This window comes from Saccostrea echinata, unplaced genomic scaffold (genome assembly GCF_033153115.1).
Source record: "Saccostrea echinata isolate AGI-Se365-2 ecotype Australia unplaced genomic scaffold, CSIRO_AGI_Sech_v1 ptg000009l, whole genome shotgun sequence".
In the NCBI taxonomy this organism is placed as follows: domain Eukaryota; kingdom Metazoa; phylum Mollusca; class Bivalvia; order Ostreida; family Ostreidae; genus Saccostrea; species Saccostrea echinata.
Genome location: NW_026889758.1, coordinates 48,200,948 through 48,222,093, shown reverse-complemented (window position 1 = coordinate 48,222,093; position 21,146 = coordinate 48,200,948). Strand labels below are relative to the sequence as shown.

The following is a 21,146-nucleotide window of genomic DNA, read 5'->3' as shown; positions in this document are numbered from 1 at the left end:
ATTACATGAGACAGTCTTGGAGAAAGTACGGGAAAAAGTAACCTTAAATTAATTATGACGTCATAATGGATCTAGCACCAAATTTTTAATTTACTCGGTATGACATCATACGACGTAGGATCTACGTTAATCGTTTCCTCTATGAGTATTGTGACGTCATAGCATTGTTGTTGACGTTACCACCAGGTAACGTTATTTATAACGACGATGGACCCAATTCATTTCTGCAAGACATTTTTTATTCAAATTCTGATATGAGGTAAAGTGACTTAAATTGAGTTAAAATCAATAAAAAAAAAATCATATGGTCATCGATGTGGATTTTTAATGGGGAGCGTTTCAAAAGTTGGCGATGGAAATCGATAATTACTATAGGAAATAATGGAAAATTGCCAGTGTAATGTATAAGAGTGATCATTGAAAAAATTCTGCAATAGAATTTGTATTCGTATTAAAGGACAATGTTAACAAGACAATTTACCAGCAAATTATTCCAAAAAGTAAATGGATCATCGGCTTAGATTTTTCAAGGGGGCTTGTCAAACTCAGGTATAGGGCACATTTTGGGGGAAATTTTCAATGAAAATGTCTTGGCCAATAAATCATTTATTTATAAAATCAACAAATGAATATAATCGAAATATTAACAATATTTTTGAATTGAGAGGAAACGTTTGAATATCTTTAAAAGAATTAAAAATGTTTATTTTTTGTCTTTTGCAATACATAATTAAGTCAATTTGATTCAAGGCATATGCGCGGTTTTCTGCGCAGTGGCGCGAAATTTCGAATTGGGGTCCGTCGTCCTTAAGGAATGACTTTAATAGCTACCCAAGTTATACTGGTATAACCTGGGTTGGGGCAGTTTACGCTTTATAAATCGCGAAGCGTTTTATAAAAAAGCGTAAAACTGTTTCAACCCAGATTATACCAGTATAACTTGGGTCGCTATTAAAGTCATTCCTTATAATTTAATTTTCCATCATTAAGTGTAAAAAATAAAACAATTTCTCCATCAAAAATGCCTTTAAATTGTACGTATTTTAAATGTAACGTCAAACGCATTGATACGTTTTGACGTAAGTCATTGTGACGTAGACAACCCAGGTTATACGCTATATTCTTTTTTTTATCCAATCAAATGACGTTTTACAACCAAAATTAAATTATAACGTTAAAAGTTTAATATTGTTAAAACCGTCTGAAGAAAACAATGAAAGTGCTTACGTTTTAATAAGAAATGTTCTTTTTCTTATATGTGTCACAAATGCTTGGGGACCCCCACCCCCGGGTGTTCCGTACCCCAAGGGTTCTTTGATTTTTTTCAATAAAATATTTTTCTATGACATATTCACAAAGTATCACAACTGAGAAATCCAAAATATATCCTAAAACTAGCCTTTTATAAAAATTCACACTCTCTGATACTAAAAGTCCTCATTTAGTATCAGAGAGTGTGAATATTTATGAAGATCTTTGCCAAAGGATCAATATGACATACCATATTGAATACGGCAAAAAATATTTTATTTTACGTCTCAATTTACCCTAATATGCTACACGTTGGAGATAACGTAGCGTGACGTTTTTACATATAAAGTACGTTGACGTTGGTGACGGAGTTGGGGTTCATTGGACGTAATGTACACGGCACAGGTGCTTTAATATTGGGACCCCCCCCGGTGTCCCGTACCCCAAGGTTTCTTTGACTCTTTTTCAATAAAATATTTTTTCTATGACATATTCACAAAATATTACAACTGAAAATCCAAAATATAACCTAAAACTAGCCTTTTATAAAAATTCACACTCTCTGATACTAAAAGAGAACAAACTTGTTCTCTTTTAATGCCCCCCTCCTCTCTCTTGCTTGCTATGACATAGACACATTCTAATTGATTAGCTTGTAGGAGTTTGACTTCAGTACTGCTCTTGATAAATATTGGTTAATTATTGTAATCGTGTCATCAACCCCCATTTAAAAAATCGTTTCAAGATGTTTTGGGGCATTAGAGAAACCTGTGTCACATTCTAAGTCTCCTGAACGCTCGTCGTTGATCCTTTCGTCTCCTTCTAGCAAAAGAAAAAAATTGACCCAGACTTAGCGGGAGAAACGGAATGAGGGAAGCAGACAGTTACAGGATTTTAGAAAAACTCCCACCAAAGTTAGCCAAACGGCTTATGCCATTTCAGAGAGACGGCATAAAATATGCATTGAAAAAGAATGGAAGGTATGCAACGAAGTGTTATCAATTCTTCGAATTTTTATTTATGCTTGTCAACTTTTTAAAGCACGTACAGTATTGTTAGCAAAGGCACTCCTCAGCTTAATTTGTTAAAAAAATATATCTATAAACATAACCTTCACACATCAACATAAATATATATTAAATAAACAAAAAAATTAATAAAATAAATTTTAAAAAGCATTCTCAATCTCAAGCTGACTATGAAAGAAAAAGCAATCATTTTTTTAATGTCGGACTTAATGATATTTTGTAATAGATTTTTTAAAAGTTTGAAATAAAAGATCAGAAGTTTAGAGAATTTAAGTATAAATTGTTAAGTAAATATTTTCCTCTACTATTTTTTTCCTTTGCCATTTTTAAAAATAATAAATTCAGCTACACATAATTTTTTTGTAATGAACAAATTGAAAGAAGTATAAATTATTGGATTTTATTGATGAGTGTCTATGTCATTGATGTTCACAGTTTTTTGTTGAATTGATTTGAGACAATTGGTATCAAATTGTAAAGGTGCTATATTGTTTCACCTTTTTACAGTTATTTATAGACTTTGTGCCCATGAACATTCTATGTGCTTGAGGACAGTTAAGCCCCCCCCCCCCCCCCCACCACCACCACCACATGCACACACTCAGACCTCTAGGCCTTTTCGATTTATGCATCTGTATAAAGTTATTCATAATAAGAGTTCCAAAAATTATTAAAAATATGCACTTCATCAAAAATATCTTATGATTTACAAATTAAAAATCTGTAGGTAGTCCAAAATATCTTGAGGACTGTTCCAATGTCTAAGAAAAGCAAACTTAAAATGATGATTAAAGTAACAAATTCTATACTGTGTATCTGCATGATAGCAATAAATTCTTTAAGAGAAATTATGATAACTCTCACTTTTGAAATAAATGTTAATGGGGAAGTTTTATGTCTATGAAAATTATAAAAACATCTAGTTGTACATAACTGCTAACCAAAGTAATTTCAACTCTGTCATCTTTCAGAAGCACTCCTTGTAACTATAAGGATAAATATACATTGTATGTATACAGACACTGCAGAGAGTTTAAAATATCAACATTTTCAAAATTTTCTCTTCCAGATGTCTTATTGCTGATGAGGTATGTTAATTGTATTTGAATTGACAGAGTAATTGGATATTACATGTCATCTTGTAAATTCAGTTTTGATTTTTGTCTGCTTAAAAGGGGATTATTTCAGATTAAAAGTTTTTCAACAATGGATCATTTCAGATGGGTCTTGGAAAAACCCTGCAGGCATTATCAGTGGCCTACTTATACAAATCAGAATGGCCTCTGCTTATCATTGTTCCATCCTCCTTGAGATTTTGCTGGGTTGAAGAGATTGAAAAATGGTTCCCAGACACAAGTCCAGAAGACATCTTCATGGTGCAAACTGGGAATGATGCCAGGTAATTTAGAGAAGTCAAAACAATATGAAAGTTATAACCTTTCACAACTTGAAGAATTTTTATGGTGCTACAGTGTATCTCAAAGCTTGCTACACAAGTAGAATACTTCAAGACTAGGGGTGAAACAATACACCTCCTTCACGGTTCGATACGTATTGTATAATTTTGACTCGGTACGGTTATTTTCCATATGATACATTTTGATAGAAGGAAACAAATTCAAAGTTGTTTTATGCTTTACTTTACTAAATCTAGTCACTTAATTTACGAATTTTATTTGCAAATTGACTAGAAGAAATTGATTAGAATGATTTGACTGTCAAAAATTATTTTACAAACTATCAGTCCTCAAAAATTTACGTTTTCTTTACTTACTTATACTGAGTAACGTGTTTTACCTTATGCCAAACCCGACTGAATAACGATCCTGACCGAAAATGAACCGAACTGAAAATTAGAGATTTTGCACCGTGTTTCAAACTGAGAAAAAATACCGTGGTGAATCGATACCGCGGTGAACCGTTTCACTCCTATTCAAGACACACAATTCTTTATGTTGATGAAAAGTTTTCCAGGGTTCTAAATGTAGAATAATCTGTCAAATAGTTAAATCATGACTTCCTTCCAAAATTTTAGTGAGATATGAATAAATGCTACAAGTACAATTATAGAACTTTAAGATACATTACTGTTTTTATCAATTTTTAGTTTTATTGAAGACCCAGTCATGCTCACTAAACATAAAGTTATCTGTCTAATTTTTCAAATTCTTATTCCCTTTATACTTTTTCTTTTTAAGTAATTAGGACAATCAAAATGCATTATATGATGTAATAATTTTTACTCTGCAGTGGGATTCAGAATGCAAAGATAGTCATTGCTACCTATGGCTTGTTGTCAAAGACTTCTAGTAAAGTCGTTCTTCAGGCCCTCACCAATCAGAATTTCCAGGTGGTGATAGTAGACGAGTCGCACTACATACGGAACATTAAGACGGCATCCTGTAAAGCTATCAGTCCACTGATCAGGAACGCCAACAGACGCATCCTTCTGTCAGGGACTCCTTCACTTTCCAAACCAGTAGAGGTAAACTCTGACAGCTTCATAAACAGCCACGGAAACAGGACATATCTATGCACATAAGATTTCTTATGTTAATCAGATTACCATATATTTCAGGAAGTTTTTATAAAAATAGACTGTTACTTTGTTGCAATGCAGTTGTAAAGATCAAGGTTAAATGAAAAGAGACTTTATTTCAGGTTTTATTAAGATAGACTTTTACTTTGTTGCAATGCAGTTTTCAAGATTAAGGTTAAATAAAAGGAGACTTTGTCAGACATTAAAAAAACTTCTTCACTGACAACTTGTAATATTGTGAAATACTTTGAATGGATATGTTTATTTAACAACAATTTGTATATGTGGAGTATATACTTTATTGCAGCTGTTCTCACAGGTTGATGCTATATGCCCTAACAAGTTTGGGAGCTGGTGGACCTATACTGCTCACTTCTGTGATGCCAGGATCCAGCATATAGGGAAAATCCGCAAAAGAAATGTGGAGTAAGAAATTCTAAACTCATTTTGTATTTAATAACATTATTATTTATAGCATATTTTTAGACCTCTTATTGAAATCAATGCCAGTGAAATGAGGCAAAAGACTTTAATATTTATTTTTATTCTATAAGAAATATAATTTTATTAAATAAATTTAATAGCATATGTATTGATACCCTCATAGTTCAACCTGTCTCATAATACAATAATATAGCAAAAGATCTGTAAGACCTTTAGATTCAATTTCTTTTTTATATTCCATTTGAAAAAAGAAGACAATATTCATTTGCACCTGTTCAGTAGGTCAGTTGGTTGGAAGACCAAGTGTTGTCCACTCAGAATCATAATCTTTTAGATTTGGAGTCACAAGGTCAAGGACTAAACTACTCTGTACATAGGAAGATATCTGCTTAATTTCTTGCGAATCATTTGCTTGACAGACCTAAACTTTGTACACTGGTGCCCCTAAGGAATAGATGACCCCTTTGATTGGTTGAGAGTTATACTAATCTGGACATAGGAAGATATTGTCTGCTCAATGTTTTGTTTGAGAACCCTTTATCAAACTTGGTACACTGGTATTCTCTCAGATGTAGATCATTCCTATTGATATTGAGGTCACAAGGTCAAAGGTCAAGGATCAAATTAATTACTCTAGATATAAAATATTGTCTTATAAATATCTTGTAAACCCTTTGTGTGACAGACATCAAAACTTGGAACACATTATACCTCCTAAGGAGAAGTTGACCCTTATTGATATCAAGGTTGCAAGATTGAAGTTCAGGACTCGAATGAGTGATTTTTTTTCGTTGTTTTTTTTTTTATTGTTTTTTTTTTTTTAATTTCTGCCCAGCATCTTGAGATATAACCATAAATTTTCACTAATGAAAAAATTTTTCAGTATCATTACAAACATTCTAAATTTAAAGTTGATCCTTTGCATTTTTATTAATTTTTTTTTCCGTCTTTAGTGGTGCCAGTAATTTGGCAGAGCTTCAGAAGAAACTTAAGGATGTTTTAATGATCCGAAGAATGAAAGATGATGTTTTAACCCAGCTGCCAGCTAAACAACGACAGCAGATATTGTTCCAGCTTAAAGATTCTCAAGTCACCAAGGTAAATATTATACTTGATAATAACTGCTTCTTTTGTAGAAAAAAAAAACAGTTTCCTTAGTTCAATTTACTGACAATTAGCATTTAGCCCTGTAAAAATTTATGGTCTTCATGCTTTATGTTTAATATACACGTATGTGTTATTCAGGTAATAACTCCTTCACTTTTGGTGACAGAATTAAGAAATTTTGTCTTGTCATTCAGAAATAATCATAAAATCTGTCAGAAAGCTCAATGCAAATCAAGCTTGGTCAAATTGTGCAGTAATCTAGCATCACAACTACATGTATGTAATATCAAAGAGAAAGCAAGTTGAAGTTATTGCTGAAGTTCTTGACATTTCTTAGATTTTGTATTAAACTTTATCAATTTTGTGTTTTATTTACTCATATATCATTTAAAAACTGTTCATTTATAAAATCTTAAGATAGCAGTTTAATATGGACATTTCAGGACATTCAAAAGACTTTCCAAGAGCTGAAGTCATCTATGAAGAAAGACAGATGCCAGGTTGAGAATGTTTGTGAAGTGGCTACCAATGATGGCTGCTCAGGCAACACTCTCAGTCTGATACAGAAGTTGTATCAACTCAGTGGTGAAGCCAAGGTACTGTGAGTAGTCCTAATCACCAAGAGTTCTTATGGAAATCAAATACTGTCAAACCTCGTTATCTCAAACTCAATGGGAGAAAAAACTTCGAGATATCCGAGGATTCGAGGTATCTAGGATAAAACACTCAAAGAATAAGGGGATGGGACTTCCAAAGGACTTCGACATATCCATGGTATTCGAGATGTCAGTGTTCGAGATACCGAAGTTCAACTGTATTTCCATGGATTCTATTTACATTTTACATTTAGTTACACTACTTTCTTTTAAAAAATAAAAAGATTTTTCTGACCATGTTTAAAATATGTATTTTTGATATCAATTACAAGATGATACATTTACATAAGTTTAGAATAAGGCAGGGAACAAAATGTGACTAGATACTGTAGATCACTATATTGTTGCGACCCCTTATTTTTTGCGAGATAAATATTTGGTATCTATATCCGAGAAAAAATTTGTGGGAGCTATAGTTTTTATTGTATATAATCCTTAACAATACAAATATACGCAAGATTATATTTTTGCGAGCAAACAGACTTGCGTAATTACACGAAAATAAAGTTCTTGTGAATAAAAAGTGATTTACAGTATAATTTGATTCTTTTTTCTTGTTTTAGATAGGCCCTGCTCGAGATTATGTTGCCATGTTGTGTGACAACAAAAACCTCAAGTTTCTGGTCTTTGCCTACCATCATGCCATGATGAATGGTTTACAGCAGACTTTGATGGAACACGATGTGAAGTTTGTTAGGATTGATGGTGAAACAAAACCTTCTGACAGACAACTGTATGTACAGCAGTTTCAGTCCGACCCAGATACTAGAGTTGCCATTTTGAGCATCCTAGCTGCAGGAGTGGTTAGTATGGAGATTACAATGGGGAGAGGTTGATTAAGTTACCATGTGTGTAGTTTGTCATATTGAGAATCCTAGCTGCAAGAGTAGTTAGTTGAGGATAAGGTCTGGTATTGTTAGTCATGTATACGCAGTATGTATCTCATCTCTCCTGAAGACTTAATTTTATAGTGAATGTTAATCAAGGTTCACAAGTCTTTAAAATCTAAGACTTAGATGGAACAAATTACATTCAAATGGAAATGAGACCGTCATGTGTGTGCTTAATGCTGAATTACTTGTGTTTTTTTTTTTTTTTTAGAAAAATCTTTTTTATCTCTCATGAGCTGAAGGTTTAAGTGAGTTTTTCTTATCATAATTTGTATGCTGTCTGTTCTCATCATTGTCGTAAACGTCTTCTAGTTTCATTTTCTCTAGAATCACTAGGTCAATTTCAACTATACTTGGCACAGAATATCGTTGGGAAATGAGGATTCAAGTTGGGCCAGAGCTTCTTGAAAGGGGAGATTATTTAGAAAGGCAAAAATTTAGTAGGTGTCATCAAAAACCTTCTCAAGAACCACTGGGCCAAAAAAGATGAAACATATCTGAAAGCTTCCTGACAGTAGTTTTTTTTTTTTTCAAATCATGGCCCCTCAGGGTAGGGTTGGGCCACAATGGGGTATCAAAGTTTTACATGGAAATATATAGGAAATTTCTTTAAAAATCTTCTCAAGAACAACAGGACCATGATTAGTGATATCATTATGCAAGCATCCCCTGGTAGTACAGATTCAAGTTTGTTTAAATCATGGCCCCCGGAGATAGGATGAATCAAAGTGTCGAGCAATCTCATTTTGAATTCTTAGGCAATGTATTCTCACATTGTGTCAGACTTGTATTTTTTCCACTGTTGGACCTAAGATTGTCTTACCAATTTATAAATCATAGGAGGAAGTTGTGTATAATCCAAATGTAGGTCATAGTGAATTATAGGGCTTTGCATTTAGAGTTGTGTCTTTCTGAAGTAGACAAAGGATTGTTAAACCGCATTACTTGATGCTTTAAGAATTATCCTACTTAGTTCCTGACTGATATACATGTATCATATGCCATTGCTGTGTGCTTTATTGTATTTGATAAATTACTGTATTTAATTGATGTTACTTTCTGTTTCAAATTTTTAAGGGGTTGACATTTACTAAGGCCACTCTGGTGGTGTTTGCTGAAATGTACTGGACCCCTGGGGTTTTAATCCAGTGTGAGGACAGGGCACACAGAATTGGACAAACTAGATGTGTTTCTGTCCATTACTTGGTGGCAAAAGATACCATGGATGAATGGGTGTGGTCTGCAATATGTAGAAAGGTAAAAAAAATTGTAACATTCATCCAAAGCTAGGAAACTCATTGAAATTAGAAGATACTGGATGAAATATCTTGGCTTACCTTGTGGATTCAATTCTTTATACATGTATAAACTTTGTGACTTGTCAATTTCCATTCCCCTCCCAAAATTTTTTTTTGAAATCTTATTCAGTACATGCCAAACTGAAGTTTAAAAATATACATGTAATATCTATATACATGTATGTATATCTTGTAAAGATTAAGTTTTTGTCTCCTCAAAGGATTGTCATGATTGTTTGATTTTATTTGTAGTTTGATAAGAAGTGGGTAGAATGATATAACTATACCTGCACATACCAATATGAGTCTGAATATATTGTTGATATCCATGTCTGTTACATTTTCTTGTAATTAGAACTCCCCCTACATCTGTAGATGTTACCAATAAAAAAAAATGTGACTAGGTGGAAAGGTTTGGGATTTTTTTTATACCCCTAGAGACATATAACAATGTGGTTTAGATATAAGCTTGGCAAAAGGAACCCCTCCTACATTTATTTTGTAGCTAAGAAATGTTTTAGCATATGATTGAACGTAATCAAAGGTATGTTCCTCTAAGGCTGAAGATCCCTTTAAAAATCTTGTCAATGGAACTCTACATTTTAAGATTTAGTATAATTTTGTTATTAATAATTGTGTTAAGGTTGTAGATGTGCAGTAAGGCTTCATTTCTGCAATGTTCTACATTGAACAAAGCTGCAGATGGGCATTGGTAAAACTCTTAACACAACCAGATGAGAAATATATGATGTATTACCGGGTATTTGTTCTAATTACACCATAGGAGATGCACATCAAACATTAGGAATGGAAAATCATTGAAATCTTTGTACAAAGGATGACATAATTTTCTTACTTGCATTTTAATCTGTTTATGGTAATTGAACAATATTTAATGGGTGTATTGTGCCATGGTGGTGCACTTTATTCATTTATTGCATGTCCACTAGAAAATATTCTACTAACCCATTATTAAAAAAATTCAACTATGTTCAACTTTTTGGAAAACAAAAAAAAAAAACTGTCTCAAGAAAACCTGATCAATAAATTTAAAATGACTGTCTGCTTGTAGACAATTGTGACCACCACAACACTCAATGGTCAGAAGCAGGTGATGAAAGCCGATAAAGGAGACAAATACCAGGTGGACCTGCTGTCTACAGCTGATGTCTATAAAGCACCGTCCACAGAGGAGGCAGCCAACACAGACTTTGCATCCATATTTGCATCTCAACAGGTGAAACGTCTGAAAATTTAAACCCTTACCTTAAAAGCCTTTAAAATTTGTGAAATTTGTAATTTTTTGTAGTGAAGTCCTTTTTTTATTCTTAGAGAGAATATTTTACATATCTGTAGTTTAATTATTTGTTGAGGTCATATCTGTAGGCAGGGGTGCTGAATGAAACTTGCTTGAAATACACTTTAAAATGATTTCACAGTATTTATTTGAATGATAGGTATTGTTTTAAATTTCAGCCAAAAGACCAGCCTTCAATTTTGGATTTTATTAGTAGTGGAAAGAAAAGAAAGAGAGAGGAGGGATCTGTTTTCAGGAAGAAAAGGAAGAATTTCAACAAAACACAAGACTCAGATGATGTCATAGAACTCCTAGACAGTGATGGTGAGAATGAGATGGATGAAATTGATGAAAACAGAATCAGTACGCCAAATGACAAATATAACACAGAATCTCATTCACAGGAAAATTCATCAAAATTAAAAGGAAAAATTAAGAATGTAAACCAGATGTTGTTATTTCCACAAGGACAAAACGATGAAGAGGATGAGTTTGTTTTTGGTAGGACAAAATTGACAAGGAAACCTTTACATATTAAGCAATCAAACTCTTTTTCTGATACTTGGGGGTGTTCAGGATGCACATTTCAAAACCATGCTGACCTCCCCTACTGTGAGATGTGTAACACTCCAAAACACAATAGGTCAGTGAAATCTAGTCAAAATAACGATGAAGGAAGTTTGACTGCTTCTCCAGACCAACTTGTAAAAAACAGGGTTGTAGAGTCTCAAGAAAATAGCAATATTTTGAAGTGTGACATTTATACATGTGATAATGAAAATATATCTCAGTTGTCAGAATCTCATCACTTGTGCTCAAGCTGTGATAATTCTTGTTCTTCATTGAATGAAGATGAATCCTTTCATCATAAGGACAGTGAGGAGGATCGGTCAGCATGTGATCAGTGTGAAAAAGGAAGACAGAGTGATGAGGAGGAGTCATTCTCAACAAAGTCTAAACAGAGACGAAGAACTTTCTTCCTGGAGACTTACTCCCCAACTTTGAAATCAGGAGCTGATCACAGCAGTCAATCATCTGAAAACTCTAGCGACATTGACCAGTGTACAACAAGAAAACAAACTATTTACGGGGATAATGGAAAGGAAAATGTAGAAAATGAGGAAAAGAAAGAAGGCAATGATCAGGAAATGACTAGCAGTCTGGAACTGACCAAGAGTGGACAAAGTACTGTAGAGCTTCAGTCCTCTGAGGATTCATCCCAACCAACACAGAGTGCCTTGAGTGATTCGATGATGGAGGATAATCTTGACATTACTAGAGAAACTGATGATGTAGAAGAAATGTTTGATGAGGATTGGGATCAAGAAATCCTGTCTCAAGGTAGCTTTTCATCCTTAATGTTTTTTTGTGAAAATCAATATATATTAAAACTCATCACATGTTGGCTTTCAGGTGTTTAGATGTAAACCTTAATAATGACAGATGGAAAATAATACCATTTATTTGAGGGCTGATGGATTCTCCTGCACCTGTATGTGATTCTTTCTTGCCACAGGGCACATTTTTCCATACTTTTTCCTCTGAATTTAAAGGGAAGTGTTGAAACCCAGGAAAGTCAGCATCTTTCACTAGATCTGTCTCCAAATCTAACTGATTTCTCCTCATCCTAATCACACATAGATGTAATAAGGGTATGAAAATATGGTTCAATAATTTATTTTTATTAGAATTTCTTGGATTACATTTCTGATTGCAGATGTTGAGACTACAAAGACTGAAGACAACATCATTGTAAAAGATATTTCAGCAGTTCCTGTCTATAAGAGCTTTTGGTACAAATGCAGTGCATATACAAGCAGAATATACCTATACAATGAGGTAAGGCTGGCCCGGTAAGGGTTTGACATAGTTGGCCATGGATGATTGTGCTTTTTTGCAGTTCAACAGCAGACAACCTGTTCTTTGTCACCCAAACAAAACATTGAGGCCACCATTTTAAACTAATGGTTAACTACTACATGTGCTACAGTATATCATTCTATTGACAAATTTGCTTTGGTAGAGTAGTACCATTTTAGCTAGAGCAATTTTTATGTAGTGACAGTCAAACTTGGTTATCCCGAACACGATAGGACTGAGAAAAAAGAGATATCTTAGGGTTTGAGATATTGAGGGTAAAAATCATCAAAGAAAAGTGATTGGGACTTCCAAATGACTTCAGCATATCCATGGTATTCAAGATATCAATGTTCAAGATACCGAAGTTTAACTGTATATTGTATGCAATAATTTTTGTTACACATAATTTTTTTAGGAACTCGCATGTATTGTATGTTCTGTCAACTTCTGTGTGTATTATCTGACATTTCAGTTTAATTTACACTTTAATTTCACATTGTAAAAGAACATAAATTCTAAAATGCTCATGAATGTTGAGCAGGAAAGTATAATCCACTGTTTTGGATTATCTAACTGAGCATTTCCTTTCTCATATTTGATAATAATGAAAAAGTTGTTTTAGGAATATTTAGAAAAAAATATTGCAATATATATCATGTTGGAATAAATATTGCAGTATACCCATAAACAAATGTATTGGCAATATTGCACACTTCTTCCTTTTAAGCATACAGAACAATTTAACAACTCTAAAATTAAATGTTTTAAAACATACAATGTATGCTATAGCTTACATGTGCTTGGCCTAATGATAGGCATATTTTGTACCCTTGGTTGTATTCTTGTTTTATCTGGATATGTTAATAGTCAAAAATTGCTACTTTGGTTTTAGAATGGTGACTCTCTCCAAGCCAACTTTGTGCCACTGGATGTAGAAATGAACAACCAAGGAAATCTTCCAGATATCTTACTACATCCACAGAATTTTAGACTCGTGCAAAAATTTATGAGGGAGTGGAATAGGTAACTGTGAATCCAGTCTTTTAATACATCCCATTTCTAAACTATGTCAAATATACATGTATGTTTCAAGAAGTATGCTCAAAATAAAAAATTGCCGTGGAACTCTCTCCCTTTAGTGTATGAAATTTACAAGATGACTTGTGTGAATTTTGAATGAATCACTATCTTCTCAATATTAAATTTCAGCTTAACTGAAACCAAGCGTCGACTAATAGTGAAGTCATCTACACTCTTTGACAGTCCCCGTGTTGCATATGAGTCACTGAAAAGTGACAGATGTGTCACAGTTATCCGCCATAAAACAAAGGTTTTATCGAGTTTCTTTTTCGCTATGTTCATTCAAGTAACTTTTTTCTGTTTATTGTAGAGTTGTATAATTATAGTTAACTGCTTATCAAGGTTTTAAAAATCATGGAGGCACTTCTGAAAATAACACATATTAATGTGAAATTAAATATGTGAAATGAAGTCTTAGCCTATTGTATCTGTTAGGAGGACATTGCTGCTGAGTCATTAGCAAAAGCAGGTCAGATACAGGGGAACATCAGAGTTGTGAAAAGATCTCACCAATCAGAGACCAGCTTAGTACAGGTAAACCCAAAGATATGTGTACTGGTATATAAGTCTTACCTAAAAAGAACTACAGAATAGGATTGGATGAAAAGAATACAATTTTTGATCTATTTAGCCCACCACTTCTCATAAAAAACTTATTTTTCTTCTATTAAGGCCACCACATCAGAGGGTATTCCGATTTGTTTGAATTGTAGTAAACCTTGTGATAGCAGTCTGCTTTCTAAAGAAACCTTGAAGGACTCAGATTCTGCATGGGCCACAAGGTTTTGTTCCCAGAAATGTATGAACAAATATTGGGTAAGTATTGGGTAAATATGTTGGGAATTGCCTCCATTATACATACTAGATAGAGGTTATTTCTGTATTTTTAGTTCACATTGAAGTCCAGAGCATAAATAAAAAACAACAACTACAGTTTAATTGCCTCAAAGTATGAAGTATTTAGTAGATATGTTAGCAAATATTAAAATATATTTTTCTTTTTTACAAAATCTCTACAGTTTTGTGTGTGTGCATGTCTGTGTGTGTGTGTCTTGGGGGGGGGGGGGGGTGCAGGAGGAGTGTCCAAATAGAATAAGATGCACAATAATTCAAACAGTTACAGTGTAATTGTTACACTTTCACAGGTTATCATTTGATTTTACAGATCCAGACCAATTCCAGTTACTGCAGAGACCAGCTGTATGAGGCAGAACATGGCATTTGTCAGTTATGCAGCTTTGATGCACACTCTTTGTATAAGCAGATTAGGTATGTTGTTTTGCAACTTGAATTAAAACAATTGTATGTATATGTGAGATATATTACTCTTGCATTGTCACCTTATGGACAAGATAATGAGGGAGTAAGTGACCCTATCAGTAAACATAAAGAATTAGTTGAAAGATTTATAATTCCATAAGTATTTATTGGTTTTTAACATACAAACTAATGACTGTTATGTTGTGATGCACCTTTGTATATAAATGCCAGTAATGAAATGCTTTTAAAAGTAAATCATCTCTAGAATGTAATATGTATGATTTACTTGTATTTGTTATTTTTGCAGGGATACAGATGATATGCAGAAAAGAGTAGACATCCTTCATTCCAGTATATTTGACAAGCTAAATCCAAAACAGAAAGAGGCAATTGTAAAAAATCCAGTTGCTGGACAAGTAAGTCTTTATTTATTGGTGATTAGAATTAGAGTCATCGATGAGTAACTGTGGTTTCTTGGGTCCTTGTCAAAAGGTCTGAGCATCAAATATTAAAATCAGGACTCAAGTATTTGGAAAATAATATAAAACTGTGCAATATTTTTTCATTGTCATCATTATTTGTTAAGCATGTTGTACTTTCAGAGATATACCATTATCTCAATTAACTTCATGTAGCTGGGATTTAAGACCCTGTCTTGTTTCAGCTATGATTAAAGTCATGATTGTTAGCATATTGGTCAATGGTGACACATTGTTTTGTTTCTGTAGACAGGGACATGCCAGGATTGGAATTCAATGAAATTTAGCATGTTCTTTATTAGTAGCAAAAATGATTCCATCTTTTTGTAACTGGAAATATTTAAATGATCTAACCAGCAATTCCAATTCTGTACAAAATCAACTCTGTGTAGCTGAATTTACTTACATGAGAGGGACAACTAATATGTTAAATCACTTACGTATCAAGCACAGTGACATTAAATTAACACCAGAGAAACAATAATTTTCAACTTTCTAAATTCTCTGCAGAGCAAAAATTTGTCAGGTGAACAATCTGTTGATATAACACGAGCCATTTAATTGACACAATAGTTGTGGATGTATGGTTGAAACTTGAACATTGAAAATCATGAATGCATTTGATCAATCAAAATTGAATGTTTATTATACCCCCGCTCTGAAGGAGGTATACTGTTATACCCTTGTGTGTCTAGCTGTCTTGTTTGTCCGTCCGTCTAGCTGTCTGTGTGTCTGTCTGTAACAATGTTTTTAACAGTTTTCTCAGCAACTACTCATCGCAGATGCTTGAAATTTTAGCACACTCTTTGTTTGGGCATGCCATATGGTGGGAATTATTTTTATACAAATCTGATGTCAACTTCCTGTTTATTCGTATGTCTGTCCATACCATACATAACAAATTTGGGTGGCAGTTTTCTCAGCAACTACTCATCGCAGATGCTTGAAATTTTAACGCAGTCTTTGTTTAGTCATGCCATATGTTGGAATTCATTTTTGTACAAATCTGATGTCAATTTCCTGATTTTTACTGTGTCTGTCCATAACTGAACATGTGTACTCACATCAGAGCGGGGGTATTATTATAGAGCATTGGATCACAGACTTCTTGTTATAATTATGTGTTTTTATTAGCTCACCTGAGCTGAAAGCTCAAGTGAGCTTTTCTGATCACCCGTTGTCCGTCGTCCGTCTGTCCGTCCGTCTGTAAACTTTTCACATTTTCGACTTCTTCTCAAGAACCACTGGGCCAATTTTAACCAAACTTGGTACAAAGCAACCTTGGGTGAAGGGGAGTTTAAATTGTAAAAATGAAGGGCCAAGTCCCCTTCAAAGGCGAGATAATCAAGAAAATACAAAAATTGGGTGGGGGCATTAAAAAATCTTCTTCTCAAGAACCACTGGGCCAGAAAAGCTGAAACTTATCTGGAAGCATCATAAGGTAGTGTAGATTCTAAACTGGGGGCAGGGCGGGGCCACAATAGGGAATCCAAGTTTTACATTGAAATATGTAGTAAAAATCTTTTAAAATCTTCTTCTCAAGAACCACTGGGCCAGAAAAGCTGAAACTTACTTGCAAGCATGCTGGGGAAGTGTAGATTCTAAATTGTTCAAATCATGACCCCCGGGGGTAGGGCGGGGCCACAATAGGGAATCCAAGTTTTACATTGAAATATATAGGAAAAATCTTTAAAAATCTTCTTCTCAAGAACCACTGGGCCTGAAAAGCTGAAACTTATGTGGAAGCATGCTTGGGTAGTGTAGATTCTAAATTGTTCAAATCATGACCCCCGGGGGTAGGGCGGGGCCACAATAGGGAATCCAAGTTTTACATTGAAATATATAGGAAAAATCTTTGAAAATCTTCTTCTCAAGAACCACTGGGCCTGAAAAGCTGAAACTTATGTGGAAGCATGCTGGGGTAGTGTAGATTCTAAATTGTTCAAATCATGACCCCCCGGTGTAGGGCGGGGCCACAATAGGGAATCCAAGTTTTACATTGAAATATATAGGAAAAATCTTTAAAAATCTTCTTCTCAAGAACCACTGGGCCTGAAAAGCTGAAACTTATCTGGAAGCATGCTGGGGTAGTGTAGATTCTAAATTATTCAAATCATGACCCCCGGGGGTAGGGCGGGGCCACAATAGGGAATCCAAGTTTTACATTGAAATATATAGGAAAAATCTTTAAAAATCTTCTTCTCAAGAACCACTGGGCCAGAAAAGATGAGACTTAAGTAGAAGCATGCTGGGGTAGTGTAGATTCTAAATTGTTCAAATTATGACCCCGGGTGTAGGGCAGGGCCACAATAGGGAATCCAAGTTTTACATTGAAATATATAGGAAAAATCTTTAAAAATCTTCTTCTCGGGAACCACTGGGCCAGAAAAGATGAGACTTATGTGGAAGCATGCTGGGGTAGTGTAGATTCTAAATTGTTCAAATCATGACCCCCGGGTGTAGGGCAGGGCCACAATAGGGAATCCAAGTTTTACATTGAAATATATAGGAAAAATCTTTAAAAATCTTCTTCTCAAGAACCACTGGGCCAGAAAAGATGAGACTTATGTGGAAGCATGCTGGGGTAGTGTAGATTCTAAATTGTTCAAATCATGACCCCCGGGTGTAGGGCGGGGCCACAATAGGGAATCCAAGTTTTACATTGAAATATATAGGAAAAATCTTTAAAAATCTTCTTCTCAAGAACCACTGGGCCAGAAAAGATGAGACTTATGTGGAAGCATGCTGGGGTAGTGTAGATTCTAAATTGTTCAAATCATGACCCCCGGGGGTAGGGCGGGGCCACAATAGGGAATCCAAGTTTTACATTGAAATATATAGGAGAAATCTTTAAAAATCTTCTCCTCAAGAACCACTGGGCCTGAAAAGCTGAAACTTATCTGGAAGCATGCTGGGGTAGTGTAGATTCTAAATTGTTCAAATCATGACCCCCGGGGGTAGGGCGGGGCCACAATAGGGAATCCAAGTTTTACATTGAAATATATAGGAAAAATCTTTAAAAATCTTCTTCTCAAGAACCACTGGGCCTGAAAAGCTGAAACTTATCTGGAAGCATCCTGGGGTAGTGTAGATTCTAAATTATTCAAATCATGACCCCCGGGAGTAGGGCGGGGCCACAATAGGGAATCCAAGTTTTACATTGAAATATATAGGAAAAATCTTTAAAAATCTTCTTCTCAAGAACCACTGGGCCAGATAAGCTGAAACTTACTTGGAAGCATCCTGGAGAAGTGTAGATTCCAATTGTTCAAATCATTACCCCTGGGGATAGGGCGGGGCCACAATAAGTACTACCGGGGGGGGGGGGAGAAATCAGGTGAAAAACAGCAAGGCCAAAGTTACTCAGGTGAGCGCTGTGGCCCAAGGGCCTCTTGTATTTATTAAAAATTTTCGAATTTATCTTCTTCCCTTACTCTATAATGTACTGAACGTCAGCATTTAGATTTCGAAATTAAGTAAAACAAAGAACACTATGTAATTGTGAAGATAGATTAGTTGAAAAACTTTGAAATTTGAATTTTTTCTTGAATAATGAACAAGTACTCGATCGCAAAGGCAGGCAAGTAACCAGATACTAAAATTGAATTGATTTGACAACCAAAATTAGAAATAGAACCAGTTAATGATTGGCAAAATAGCAAACTTTATTTAACTGTAACAACATAGTGCTACTATTTGTTATGACATGAAGCAATTACTCATTTGTGAAATTTTATTCAAGTTGCAAAGAGAGTGCTAGTCATTTAGTCATTTCTTTTTGTTAATTTTATGACTATTTGAAGACACATTCTTCTTGTTAAAAATGGACAACAAAATGTAACTGTTATTGATTTCTTTGTTCATTTGGGTACCGGTAGTTTAATATTTTAATTCTAAAAAGCTGAACATGTACTGAAATATTGAGAATTAATGTAAATTAAGTTGTATTGAAATTTTTATTTCAATATACAGTCCTAATTGATGTAAATATGATGTTACAGTTCTGGCATGTGGACCATATTCGTGCAGTGTGGGAGGGAGGGGGACAGTGTGATATTGACAATTTTCGGACTCTATGTGTTCTTTGCCACCAGAAAGTTACTGCACAACAGGCTAGGAAAAGAGCAACCATCAGGAAACTTGGGGCAGCCACTGGTATGGCAGACATTTCGGCTTTTTTCCAGCCAGCATAGAATTAGTGATAAGACACTGTTAACTGGTCAACTTTATGCTTCCTCTGTATTTCTTATACTGCATGTTGTTGACAATTTTATTTGATTTCAATTTTTTTTCCCTTGATTTTATATTTGAATAAACTAAATATTCAGTTGTTTGAGTTATAGTTCTTTATTATGTATGCTTAGATTTTCATTAATTTAGTTATTGCTGCAAATGTCCAAAGTTTTGCATGCAACAAAAGTCAATCAGGTGACCTATTGCCATCTGTTTCATTTTTGCATTGTGCATTGTTTATTGGTTGTAAACTTTTGAACATTTTCAGCAATATTTTTTTCTGATATACAGTAGACTATAACAAACAAGCTGCTTTATGCTTGTGTCTCCCCAATACATGTAATAATAATGTCTGATAACCTTTCTTTTTTGTTTGATAGTACCCCCACGTACTGAAAATGTTTGGATCCCCCCCCCCCCCCCCCCCCAAACTGAAATTGCTTCCTACAGGCCTGCGATAGACTTGTAATTAAAATAATAGATAAATAAAAATGAGAAAAAATACCTCATCTTTGTATCTATGTAATAATATTTTTACAAGGATAGATAAACAATCTGATATTCTGACTTACTAAAAAATCACATTATCATGTTTTCTGATATGAATTTAATATGTATGATATTAAAAATATTTTTATATATTACTTGATATTTTAAATTTATGTTGTGATTAAAAAAAAAATAATAGTGTTCTTTCTATTTACTGTGTCAAATCTTGTTCATAACATGGTTATACATAAAATTAATTTGGGAAAAAGAAAGCCCCTCAAACCCTTTTCCATTTGATCTAATGCTTTTGTTGATGATAAAAATCAATGTTGGGAATTTTTTAATTTTTTTTATTTATGTATTTTTTGTGTCAAATTTATAGCAGAGGGATATTTAAGCTTTAAGGCCCTTTGGCTTTTTGTTAGGTCACCTGAGTTTACTCAGGTGACCTATTGCTATCTGTTTTCGTGTGTCGTTAACATTTAAACATTTTCAGCTTCTTCTCTGAAACCACTGAACCAATTTCAACCAAATTTGACATATAGCATCTATGGGTGAAGGGGAGTAAAAATTGTGAAATTCATGGCCTCTGTCCCCCTGGAACCTGAGGGGTGGGGCTAAAACCATCAAAATGAATGCAATGTTTAAAAATATTCTTCTTTACTCCTGGGCATCAAGCAGCCAAACTGTTGGTATGATCATAATAACCATTGAGCCCTCTACCAAAATTGTGAAATTCATGGCCCCAAGGTCAGGGGTTCTGGTGCTAGGGTGGGGCTCTGTTGAATATATAGTGAAAATGCATTATTTCTTAAAAAATCTTCTCTACTTCTGGGTATTAAGCAAACAAACTAAATGCATAGTTATGATGAGCAAAACTGCCTCTTCCAAAATTGTGAATTTCATGGCCCCTGGGTCAGGGGTTCTGTTAAAGCGGGGCTGTATTGATTATATAATGAGAATGCATGAATTCTTTGAAAATCTTCTCCTCTGCTCCTGGGTATTAAGCAGACAAACCATGTACATAGTTATGTTGAGCAAGTGTGTTTCTTCCAAAATTTTGAATTTTATGGACCCTGGGTCAGGGGCTCTGCTGTTAGGGTGGGGCTCTAATGATTATATAGTGAAAATGCATATTAATTCTTTGAATTCGTGTCCTGCGTTAACCACTTTCCCATTTCAAAGTCTCGGAAAACTGCGAAAAACTAGGCAAATTTCTTGAAATTTTCCAAATG

At 34.3% G+C, this 21,146-nt stretch overlaps 1 protein-coding gene across 1 annotated transcript; it reads left to right on the top strand.

Moving 5' to 3' along the window:
• Positions 1–3,333: 3,333 nt before the first annotated feature.
• On the top strand, positions 3,334–19,473 carry LOC133182957 (DNA annealing helicase and endonuclease ZRANB3-like). Its single transcript, XM_061317851.1, has 18 exons — positions 3,334–3,367; positions 3,500–3,678; positions 4,530–4,764; positions 5,126–5,244; positions 6,216–6,360; positions 6,813–6,965; positions 7,589–7,828; positions 8,993–9,172; positions 10,286–10,450; positions 10,690–11,851; positions 12,228–12,349; positions 13,263–13,393; positions 13,580–13,700; positions 13,886–13,984; positions 14,123–14,266; positions 14,616–14,719; positions 15,018–15,126; positions 19,191–19,473. Exons 2-18 carry the CDS (start codon positions 3,500–3,502, stop codon positions 19,380–19,382), a joined length of 3,600 nt encoding a protein of 1,199 aa, XP_061173835.1. The 5' UTR covers positions 3,334–3,367; the 3' UTR covers positions 19,383–19,473.
• The last annotated feature ends 1,673 nt before the right edge of the window (positions 19,474–21,146 follow it).